The 12,496-nt window shown below is 46.1% G+C and overlaps 1 protein-coding gene across 1 annotated transcript in view; it reads left to right on the plus strand.

Moving 5' to 3' along the window:
• Positions 1 to 12,056, plus strand: part of SLC10A7 (solute carrier family 10 member 7) — a 196,096-nt gene extending 184,040 nt beyond the window's left edge. Inside the window, exons 11-12 of the mRNA XM_008143906.3 lie at positions 7,976 to 8,121; positions 9,616 to 12,056. Of these exons, the coding sequence (XP_008142128.1) occupies positions 7,976 to 8,121; positions 9,616 to 9,645 (176 nt within the window). The 3' untranslated portion in view covers positions 9,646 to 12,056. The remainder of the gene's footprint in view (positions 1 to 7,975; positions 8,122 to 9,615) is intronic.
• Positions 12,057 to 12,496: the final 440 nt, after the last annotated feature.

Consider the following 12,496-nt stretch of genomic DNA (forward strand, 5'->3'; position numbering starts at 1 on the left):
CCAGTGGGCAGGACGCCATCTGGTCAGGTTACACCACGGGAACCCGAGGCAGCCTTTTTAAGAGGTGGATTTAAGGATAAATAATTGATTTCTAATCCCCCAAATCAAAACTGCCTTGTTCTTTTATGTCAGAAGGCATCCTTTCTGAGGTTTGTGTACATCATACACATGGTACCATCAAGAAGAAAGTTACCACTCTAGCTGGTTGCTCAGTGGTTAGATCATAGGCTCACGGTCCAAAGGGTCTCGGGCTCAATTCCCAGTCAAGGGCATGTACTTTGGTTGTAGGCTCGATCCCCAGCCCGGGTCAGGGTGCATGCGGGAGGCAAACAACCGATGTTTCTCTCTCATGTTTCTCTCTCTCCCTCTCTCAGGTGAGGATTAAAAATATATATATATATCCTCGGGTGAGGATTAAAAACATATATATATATATCCTCCAGTGAGGATTAAAAAATATCCTTGGGTGAGGATTAAAAAAAAAAAAAAAAAAGAGGAAGAAGAAAGTTATCACCAGAGGTGATTATCACCATGTTGCTAAAATTTTAAAAAATATATACATTAAAAACAATTATTGTTCATTGGGATCACAGCTTACACACATTTACCACTTAACTAAGATTTTTGAAGCCTTCTGGAAGTTCCACTGTCCACTGGTAAGAGGATTATGGATACGAAACTTTAGGGAAAACTGTTTTCTTTGCCTCAGACTTAACATGTCCACGTGCTTTTTCCTTCATTTATGTGACAACACGCCTAAAACAGCCTATGAAACTAAACCAGGCTTTCCAGGGCCATCAGACGGCCGGCTCTGTGTCGATGACCCTGTCCAACACATTCTGGTGACTTTGCATGACTTTTGTCATATGAAATCCTCGTTTCTATTTCTGATGTTCTCACATCCTCGAGTGTGAACAGAAGCCAGACTTTCTCTTCAGAAGACAGACGACTCTTCACTCAGAGCCTGGAAAAGTGAAAATTTCTCTCTGCCCTCCTGCCCGCTGGTCTCCCTCAGCATGGCGATGCCTCCTGGAGACGCAGCCGTGTTCGAATGCAGGCTCCTCGCGCAGCTCTTCTTCTTAACTCCCTGCTCGCTAATTACTCCACCGATGCTTCCAGACAGGTGAGGGTGCGCCTCATCTTCCGAGGCCGAAACCTTCCCTGGGTGAAGTTAAATGTTTCATTCCAGCATCTGGTGAGCCCGCTCAGCCCGTTCATTAAACATCTTTTCCCACCAGAACGTGCCTATTTCAAAACAAAAGCAACACCAGGTGCTCATTTTGGTCTAGTTTGCATCTTTATTGACATAAAACTTTCAGCCAAGTGGTAGCATTACAGCCCAGGTAACGGAAGGCAAAAACACAAGCTTTGATTTTCCCAATGGGCCGAAAACGCTCGCGAACCCACTTCTATTCCAAGCGAGTCGAAGGCCAGCCACCCAAGCCCCTCGTTGAAAGGAGCGCCTCCCTCCCTTTCAGACCTTTCCCGTGTAACTGTTCCTCTCGGGCCTCCCCCTCTGGTGCGCTGTGCTAATGCTGTCAAACAGCTCTTCGCCCAGGGGCTCCTCAGGCCTCTGTGCTCCTCACTGCACCACCCGCTGCAGTGCCCGCTGGTGCTTGTCAGAGGCCACACCTGGGCAGCTCTCGGCTGATCAGCCGGCCTCTGATGGGCCCGGGCCCCCCTGCCTTCAACTGGAGGCAGGTGGCCTTCCTTTTCACCCTCTCTAAAAATCGGGGTAACACAGAGGCTCGCTGAATCCGTTTGCCTGACGGCTTCTGATAGCAGGGCTGTGTCTTCTCAGCCCCCTGTGACCGGTGGGCTTGCTCCTCGCCTGGCTTCGGCTTGGTCTCTGTCTTCTCTCCTGGTTAAATGAGTAAGAGCATAAGACGGGGGGGAGGGGGGGTTGCCCATTTGTTCACTGCACCGACCCCAGTGTCTGGCACATAACAATGAAGACTTACTACTTACCAGACATTGTGTATTATTTCACTTAAAAAAAAAAAAAAAAAAAAACCTATAAAGTAGGTACATTTTGCAGATGTGAAAACCGAGGCTGTGTAACTTGCCCCATGATGGTCACTCAGGAGTTAAGGGGTGGGAGTGGGTCCAGCCCAGGGCTTTCTGACTTGGCTGTCAGGCCTCTCCCACTGCACTGCACTGCCCCGTGCAGGCTCCTGGGTAGGATGGATTATCGATCGCTGCATGGAACATCTGTGTTACTAAAAACTAGCTTGCTTTGGGACAATCCTTCCTGAAAGCCTTTTGTAACCAAATTCCAAAACTGCTGTTGGACCTTATCAAAGCATCGTTTCGTGCTCTAGAAATGGCACAGAATGGCCCCTTCGTTTAGTCATGGAAATAAATCAGTGCCAGTGAGTTTGATTTTCTGTGACTATTTGTCTCCGAGAGAAAGACTGTGGGGTGTGTGTGTGTGTGTGTGTGTGTGTGTGTGTGTGTACATGTGCTGGGGACGGGGACACAGAGATTGGCATTTAGCGATGCCAGACAAGAGGGTTCGTGTTTCTCAAACACTGACCGCCTTGCTGGACTGCATTTTGATTGGGGAGACCGTCTATCCCAATGACTGTTAAAGGCAAACATGGGCTTTCCTGAGAGATCCACTGACCGGGAAGAGCGAGAATTCAAATAACAACGTGTAGGGCATTTGGATAGTAAAGTTATGGATGCTTCTAACTAAGAACAAACGAAACAAAAGTGGGAAATCACCATGACAACTAAAGAGAGAAGCCACTGGACCCCCGATTGGCCAGCAGCTCTCTCCAGAGCTCAGTGGAGAGTTGGAGAAAGCACTTAAATGGGAACAAGTCGTGTGAATTCAGGCGAGCGGGTCTTTGAAAGACAGGAAATGGTCCAGGTGAGTGGAGTAGACCATCTCTCAGCCACGTGAGAAAGTCACGTAATATCAGATTCCAAAAGACACAAGGGGCGTTTTCAAAATATTTCCTCTCCTGCTCCTATTTTTATCCTATAAAATACAGTCCTCCCCAGAGGGTGTGTGTGAACAATTCCCTTTACAGTCCAGTGGAGCATCAGGTATGTGTTCCACATCCTGTCGCTTTCAACAGGAAACATTACTTAGCACCTGTTCCTAAATAATCAATCCCTTATGTATTGAGCACCGTCCTGCGCTGCGCTTAAAAACACCATAGGAGAGTCAACGAAAATTATAATCCTTTGCCTGTGTTCAGGGGAAACAAAACCTACACAAAGAAGAGGAAGACACCCACGGGGGCCACCTTCATGGTGGAGGAAAACACACAGCGGAGCCCAGAGAACCCGTGGTAGGATTTAGGCACCTGGTGAGAAAGGACAAACCCAGGCGGGCTCAGCTTCTACAAAGACAAGGCAGGGCTGGGCCGGGGCCGTGAGGGCAAGGGGCAGTGGAAAGTTGGGTTTCATGGAGTTAACATAGCTTCGTGATGAAAAGTAAAGTAGACTGGGGTCTAAGTCTGCCTCCACCACCTGCCCTGATGTGTGATGGCAGACAAGTCACTTAACTGCTCGAAACCTCGGGTTCCTCATCTTTAAGTGGGAAAACGGCACCATAGGTTGCTGAAGGATTACGTGAGAGAACGCAGGCAAAGCACTGGGCCTGCAGCGAGCACTTACTCCAGGGGGCGGGTAACAGTGGTTTGCACTGAGGTTGAGTGGGTAGAGGATTCGATGAATGGGCTCTGGAAAGTCCTTGTGATTCTTGAGCAGGGAGTGGGCTTTCATGGATCCGGGCTTTAGGAAGATGCATCCGACTGGTCTGCAGCGTTGATGAAGGGAAGAGTCTGAATACGGGCTCTGGCAGGAGGCTGAAGAGTCATCTTGGCTTGATTTGTTGAGGAACTGAATTGGGAAGGTGTGGTGAAAGCTGAGGGAAGGGGAATGGTGGGTGGAGGGGAGACTCTGCAGGAGCGTCATGTAGAGCTGGTGGCTTCCTCCAGAGCTGGAAAGACAAATAGGATTAGTCAAGGTGACCCCCCAAGTTTGAGTTGTAGAAGCTGGGTAAGCCGGTGACAGAAAGGGGACACTCATCCCTTAGTTGGGGGAAAGTTGAGGTAGTCAAGGCCCCAAGAAGGCAGAGACTTTGCCTGTGTTCTCCTTATGTCCTCAGCATGGGAACTGTAACTCACAGACAGCAGAGGCCCAAAGAGTATTTTTTAATGAATGGATAGATAGATAGGGAGAAAGATAGAGAACAGTGTGTACCTACAAGTAAAATAAACTCTAAATAATGATATGAAGTCAATAGTTTTTATATTGTGAACTATAAATAACCCTTTAGTGGGAATTCTACAAAGGCCCATGTTTAATCTCTGAAGACGGATATCTGTTTCTCAAGGAAAAATAGAAAACAGTTCATCCAGTAGAAAGTAGTGACTTGAAACTCGAACACTGATACAAAGGGAATATTGTAATTCAGAGAACATAAAATAAACATATTTAAAATGGGGGGGGGGGGCGGCTGTTCTGGTTCGTATTGTTTTATCCCTTCCATCCTGGGAACAAAGAATAAAAGAAAAGGATAAAAGAAACCCCTTCCTTGCTTGTTAGAAGAAGAAAGCTTGCACTTGAAGTTCCTACCGGGCAGATGTCTGTTGAAAGCTGTGCTTATGGAAGATGCTGCCGTGTCAAACTCTGTTGGGCGATTTTAGACGAGTGTGTCATGTGCGACATGGAAATGTGGCGTGCCGTACATTAGGGATTTGCCAAGTGCTCGCATCAGGCAGTGACGTGCCGCGAAAGGGCTCTTTATCCAGCCGCACGGTGTGCGTGTAGAGCAGTGGGGAAATGCTTTGGGTGGAAATTACTTTAGTCAGAAAAAGAATCCATTTACAGTGTGCGCCTTCTAACATCTTTCAGACAATGCATTGTATTAAAGAGGCACTTTTTGATTAATGTTTTATAAACATTTTTCAGCATGACAGCTTAAAGTCCCTGTAAAATTGTAAATGCATGCCTAGTGTTCAGTTCCATAAAGTCAGATGCCACCTCATAAAGTCTCGTTGGCTCCTGTCAGCCATGGTGACACAGAATCAGTACCTGGGAGCATTAAAATTAATTTCCTTCATTTATATTACTGCTGTGATGGTGAGATGAAAAGAGTCCTATATTTAAATTTTACTTTTAAAAGAAAACTCTTTCTAGTGAGTTTGGTTTTTTAAAATCATTGCACTTTTTTTTTTTTTTACCTAGTTAATGAATGTAATCAAAATGGAGTCATAGTCAGCACAGTAACTTTATGATGGAATCTGGAAAAATACAAACCCATTCATTCAACGCACTCCTCTTGAGCACCTACTGGATGCTCAGAGCTGAAGAAGAAATGGTCTCAGACCCTAAGAAGCTTAGCTCAGTGAGGAAAACGCACAACGATACCAAGTGCTGGGACCCTGGGCTGGGGTGAGCCCCAGGTTTGGTGAGCACAGAGCTGAAAGCCAGCCTTGGATGCAGCTTAAGAATGAAGGGCTGAAAGGCCGAGCCGGTCAGGAAGTGGGTGATGGGCATTCCAGGCAAAAGGAGCTTAAGTGCGAAGGCCCACAGGCGGAACAGGGCGTGGGAATGGCGCACGGCTGGGCTGGCGAGGAAGGAAGCACGGGTGCTCCTCATGGCTGAGCACAGGGGCAGGAGAGGGGAGGGGAGGGGAGACACAGAGGGAGTGGGGGCCAGTCAGAAGGCCCTTGTCCCGTTCGGTAAACGCCTGCGTGATCTGACGTGATGAGATTGTGCTCCACAGCGGTCACTGCGGTGCAGAGTGGAAGGTGGCTTGGACAGGAGGTGGTGTGGGGAGTCCAGCACAGGCAGGAGGGACCTTCCTCCCGGTGCGGTGGAGGGTGGATTCGGGTCCACAGAAGGTAGAGGTCACTGTACACCGGGAGCTTCTTGGGGGTAAGGACTTGGCTCGTCTCTGTCTCTCTCTCTCCGGGGTGGTCCCTACAGTCGCTTGGTCCCTCATCCACAGGAAGTCACAGGAGCCCCGCCAAGGAGGAGGAGCCCACCAGGACTTCTGCCTGGAAAGCTTTCTGCACCCCAGGCCTGTTCTGCTTCGAGGCGTTGCAGTCCCCATGGCGTCGGAACTGAAGACCTCGGCGTCTCCCCTGACATGGAGACCTGCAAACCCAAGTTGCCTGCGTTGCAGTGCCGGTGTCACCATGGGGAAAGTCCGTTTCCTCACTAGGAGAACGTGCACAGGGTAGTTTCATCAGCCCCCGGGTTATTGCCAGGCCTAGTTCAGTTAACGTGGGAAAGCGCGAGACGGACGTGCATGGCATCTAGTAAGCGCTCAGTACACGCGAACCACTTTTACCCTTAGCATTGCTGTCTCTCGACCTGATCGGTCACAGCCAGTGGATTTCCGGTGTCTCGGACACTAGGGCACCTTGTATGTCTTGCAGTCGGTTTCTTGTTGACTTACGGTCGCAGCAGCTGCCTGACTGTCTCCCTGGCTTCCCTCTGTGCCCAGGGACTCTGAGCCCGAGGCTTAGCCAGGAAAGGACACCTCAGGCGTTGTAGCCCAGCAGCCACGGTCCTCGAATTTGGGGTCAGAAACCCCTGCTCTGATCACCTTTAGGGGCAAACATTCCCATATTTCATGCGCTCCCTGGAGCCGCACCTTTCCTTCACCCCCGTCCCCAGCTTCTCGGCATCATCCCTTTGGACCAAGTCATCTTTCCTGAAACAGGGTGGGTGTGTTCACTTCTCCTTTTCTCATCAGAACAACTTTCCAATGTCAGATGTGGCTTTTCAACTGTGAACAGATTGAGCGTATTGTTTTTTAAGAGAAACCTTTGACTTTTATATCGGCAAGAAAACAGAACCTGTGCAAAAACCTTATCCTGTACTTTTGCAGCTCTGAGGGACGTTGTCGGGAAGAGTGGAGTGTTTTCCGTTTACGGCAATGGCACGTGAGGCCAGGAGAAGGAAGGCAGCGTGAAAATGCATGTTTAGTAAAGGCTTGAAATTCACCAGAAGCACAAGTAATTGAAAACGCAGAGCTTCCCCTCGCCGGGTTATAATAAAAGGTGGTTTCTGTGCCATCGCTGTGAGAGCTTGGGAGCTGGGGTCCTTTTCAGAAGCTATTCGAAAGAACCGAGGAGAAGGCTAAGCTATCACAGCGACCCAGGTGACAGAGCTGACACACAGTACACACCCGTCCTGGCAACCGGGCCGTATTAAAACCATCGGCAATAACAGTTCAACCGCCAATGTTTGGATTGTTATGGAAGCTTAATCGATACACACTATAGTCAGCTGCTTACAAAATATGCACACCGCGCCCTTGGTGTAATAGAGTGTAGACTCAGGAAGTAGTGTTCATGTACCTGAATTCCATTAAAACTTTCAATGTGGGTTTAAACAGTCAGCGCTCGTCTTAGAGTTCGCCCGCCATATGCAATGTTGTATAACACGCCTTGAGACCCTTGGCCAAATGAGAACATGCAAAGCCTTTGTTAATGTTCATTTGGCTAAAGTACCCTCCTACTTACAGCAGTGTGTACCATTCGTTATCTGACCATATCCTTCCAGCTCGCAAAAGTGAACTTTGGGGCTTTGAAACGGTGTCAGGAAGGCCTCCCTATTTCACGACTAAGCAAGAAAGGATCCATTCTGAACTTTGGCCTCTCTGGGATTGTTCAGCCTTCCTGAAGCAACTCTGTTCCACGCTGTCTCCTCCCCTCCCCTTGTTAGACAGGCTGCTCATGCAGCAAGAGATACTGAGATACTGGTGCCCTCAAATACTGAGCACCTTCTGTGCTCTCCTTGGTTCCAGGTGGAGCTCAGAGCTTACGTAGTGAAAAGAAGATGAACCGACTTGGTGACTCATTTGAGACCTTCCCTTTCCAGTCCTGTGAGCACCCCCGGGGGATGCAGCAATGACCTATTCCAAGTTCCAATGTTACTGGAGAATGTCCTTAATTGATGACAGACTGAATGTGCCTCTCGATTTCCTCCCTTTGTCCATCAGGAATCCCAATGCTGAAGATCGTGTTCGCAGGCCACGAGCACCTCTCCTTAATCTCCGTCCCTCTGCTCATCTACCACCCGGTGCAGATCCTCCTGGGGAGCGTGCTGGTGCCCACGATCAAGTCGTGGATGGTGTCGCGGCAGAAGGTGGGACTCCGGACAGATCTTATTTGGATCCGAGTCAGATTGAAATGCTATTTCTGAGTGTTAGCTGTTCACACACTGCATGTTCTCATTCTCAGTGGACATACTTCCTTAACTAAATCCAATAATGATGCATGCGTCCACTTCAGTCTGAGCAGGAGGGTTGAGTTTAAATGTTTTGTATGGTTATAAAAGGACAATTACACTTAAGATGCAGCTTGTAAAGCTCTTTTCCACTTGCTCATACTGAAGGGCATGGTGCAATGGGATGAAGGTTCAGTAAATACACTCAAAGCACATGTGACCCGTGAGCCAGCCAGCAGCCGGCTCTGCCCCTCAGTGTCTGCCACTCGAGGACTGATGCTGAAATCTCCCCCTCGGAGTTGTGGGAGAGCATGTGGCAGGTGTCTGACAAAAGCTAGCTGCTGTGGTTGTCGTTCCTGTCACTGCTGTCCATTAGTGTCTGCAGCACTGTTTGCAGCAGCTCCGCTACCCCCGCTGCACAGGTTGGGAAATAGGCTCAGAGAGTGAGCAACTTGCCCCAGGCCGTGTGGGTGCTTTAGTCAGTGTTAGAGTTAGGACTTGAACCCTGGTCTCTTTGGCTCCCAAAACCTTTCCCCTGCACCATGAGGACACTCCAGACAGAAGTACACACTGCTTTTCGAAGATGCACCCTAGGTCCCCAGGCTCCTACCTGGGAAGATTAACGCACCCAACACCGTCGCTCATTTAGTTACTTAACAAAGCGCTCGTGAGTGCCACTCTGCGCTGGGCACGGCTCCAGGCCTGGTCCTCCCACTCAGGTTGGTAGAGGAGCATGTTAGTACCTTATTCTTTACTGTTTACCCATTTTGAAAACTTTCAGTTAGACTTATGCTTACGTTTATCAATGTATGTGTGCCTTATGGACCAGAATTTCTACATATACATCTTGACAAAGAATGAAGAAAATTATCTGAAAATCCTGATACCCTAATAATAATATACAGCCATAGCAAATAGCAAACTAATCAGAGTGAAATTTTCTAAATGTCCCAAAGCCCTGGCATTTGTTGTGCAGATAAGAAGCATTTCCAAGGGGGAGACGACATTGGACAGCGCTGTTCATCTTCCCACACTGGGGCCACTGTCTAACTTAGAATACGCCAGGGGCTTAGGATGTCATCCCTCCCATTTGAGCACAAAAACAAACACAGAGCACCCATCACAAGGGTATCCCCGATGGCCCTGCAGACAAGACCGATTGAGACCTGCGGCCAACCCCAGTGCACAGGGGACTGTGTGAGTGGCCAGGCCAGGCCGGGGAGGTGACAGCCTGCAGGCCAGAGAGGTGGGCGGGCGATGTCTCTGTCACTGAGGTTTGGGTCAGTGGTTACCTAGTGCTCTCTGGGTGGGCCTCTTCCTTCTCGTAGCATCGATGATCTGGTGTTTATTGACACTTGCACTCGGCTCATGGGTGCTGTCCAGCTCTGAACTGCATCTTCTCCTCTCTTGCAGGGAGTGAAGTTGACGAGGCCAGTCGTATAGCACAGGCGGTGCCCGGTCTGCGGCGATGTACATATGTACAGGGTTGTGCACAGTCCTGAGACGCGTACTTGTGAATTTTGCTTCGATGCATATTTTATTTTTTTACACACAGAAAATGATATAACTGCTGAAGTGCCTTAAAAATGTATTTGACAAGAGCGTTATTTCCAAAACCGACTTTGGTGGTTACTGCCAGGGGTGGTGCAGCATTTTGGAGTTGTTTATCATAAGTGACAAAAGCCCCAGCTTTGTGCACACAACTCTGTCATGGCTACTGTACTGTTCGAAAGGAGGTCGTGCCATCAGAGGAATGCCCTTCCGAAGACGGGGAGAACTTCCAAAGTCTTAATCACAAGTACTTTGATTTACTGTGTGATTTTTTTTCTACAACTGTGACATGCCTCTTATCAACTCCGCAGGAGTCAGAGACTGAAAAGCATAAGTTATCTGCATTCCTTGACATCACTTTTTTAGACATTCCTTCAAATAGTTTCCACACAGAAATTCCTCTGTGCCATGATCAGAAATTGTGATATTATGTGTCTTAAATTTACTATAAGCTGCTTCAAGGAAATGACCTGATGGTTGAGTTATGAGTCAATTAAGTGATGTTTTGAGGAAAACTACAAGATATGGTTTTCAGGATTTTCAAAATCATAGATTTTTCATTTTTCTTCCAATTTCTTTCCTATTTTCCAACACACTCACAAACTCGTAACAGCCAATGTGAGACACAAAACTGTTATCAGTTTGAGAGCAGCAGCAATTAATGATGGACTATATTCACATTCCACGATTGAGAAAAACTTTTTCCTGTTACATAGATGTGCTGAGCACAAATCACCCCTTTTAGCCAGAAGCAGCCTGTTACATCCTTGAATTAAGCATACTTACGGCATTTGAGACAAGTTATGAATGAAATTTTCCTTGGCAAACTTGACAAAGGATTGCGACATTAAAAAAATTTAAATCAGATTGCTGTTATGAATAAATGGAAATATGAAGGTCATAGATGCAAACAGATGTTACAGATACACATTCTTTCTAGCCAAATGGAGAGAAAAGTGGGCACAGAAAATGCAAAACCACTTATTGGCCAAACTATTAAGTAAAATTCATTCCCAATTGGGCTTCAGCTTTCAAAACAGTATGGAATATTTGCCTCTGCGATGGCTGGAGAGCATTCACTGGACCCAAAGAGAGAATAAAGCAATATGTACAATCAGGGGACACTCTCTCTGCTTCCTGCACACCCTCTGTGACATCCTCTCCACGTGTCTTTCTTGATTTGACAGACAAGATCGGCACCTGGGGTCACACCGGGCCACACTGTCCTCGGCAGCTGTCTTCTTGTTTTGTCAACAAAAGAAAATAATTCCTTAGGAAGCTATCAAGTTTATCCATAGTGTAACTTTGTATTCTTGTTACTACCAGGTCTCATCTCCTGTGTGCTTCTTCTGACTCATTTCCACATCACTGAATTTCACAAATTTCAGAACAGTTATCCTCGGTGTCAATTTTAAAGCTAGTGCCAGACCTTGCATAAAACTATGCTAAATGGGCTATTTGTCAAGAGTTTTCATTGTCAAGACTTTTGCTTGTAATTTTGCTTGATACTTTGGATGCCTACAAATAATGGAGCTCAGAAAGGTTTCTGTGTTCTGTTCCTGTAAACTTCTTTAAAGTTCAGAGTAAGTGAAATTGAGTTACAATAAAAGCTAGCATTAGAATACTGTTTTTCCCCCCAACTTATCTACCTCTCTTGTCAAACACCTGTAGTAGGTGTGTGATTATGGGATAGAATTCAACTGAAAATACTATAACATCTTTTGCTTAAAAAAAAAAAGTTTTTTTTTAAATAATCTACATGGTGAATTTTGGTGGCTTTAGTGATATGTTTATGCCTATTTTTTTTTTTTTACACAAATGCTGTGGCATATTTTTCCATAAAGAAAAAAACAGAATTAAAATTTATTTTTAATTCATGTTTATTGGGATTTAATTATTCATGTCTGAAAATACTTTATTATGTTTATGTACTGTCAAGCTATCTGTTCTATGCATTTGTTTTGTCTAAGTGTATTTATGAAAGAAATAATTAGATTATATTTATGTTTACCCATTTTTCCAACTGGATTTTTTTTAATGGCTGTTAGGAAATCTGACTTTTTTTAGTGGGTGATAATGTTTATTCTTAAGTTCTTTTCTAAGTTTTAAAATTTTTGTGTTTTTTTTTTTTCAGTTTCTTTCCTATTCTGTTTAAATTAACACACCTCTGGCTAATGTTCAGTGTTTGTTTATGCTAAATACCAAATTTTTTCAAAAGGATTGGTAAAGTAATGAAGTGGATTATTTATGATGAATGGAAGATGAAAAGGATTCTATGATTAAACAAAGAGATGTTTCAGAAATCACAAGAGAACCTGTGTCTTATTGTTAGCCTGATTTCAGATGCACTCCCAATGCCTTCTGGGAGCCTGCAGATTTCTCTTGAGTCACCCAGACACTATTGTACCATTTGTGGTGAAATAGACACAAGCTCCACCATCTTCCCAGGTATCCTTCTCAGTACTTTCTCCAGGCCATAAATCTAAAGCCAGAAACAGCCCTTGCTTTTGTATCAGAAATATGACATGTGTTTTCTGCATCAGAGTTGGGGACCAAAAGAGAAACATACCCAACAGAAGGGATAGATTTTGGGTGATCTGAATGCTTGTTACCCTCGTTATTCTTTTGAGAGATAGAAAAGATGAAACCTTAGAGTGCCTTTTCCAAACCCAGTGTTTCCTTCTGAGCAAGTTACTTTGAATTCCATGCCTCTGTTCTTGATGTGCTGTGCTCGGTTAGCCGT

Source organism: Eptesicus fuscus, chromosome 6 (assembly GCF_027574615.1).
Source record: "Eptesicus fuscus isolate TK198812 chromosome 6, DD_ASM_mEF_20220401, whole genome shotgun sequence".
NCBI classification, from domain to species: domain Eukaryota; kingdom Metazoa; phylum Chordata; class Mammalia; order Chiroptera; family Vespertilionidae; genus Eptesicus; species Eptesicus fuscus.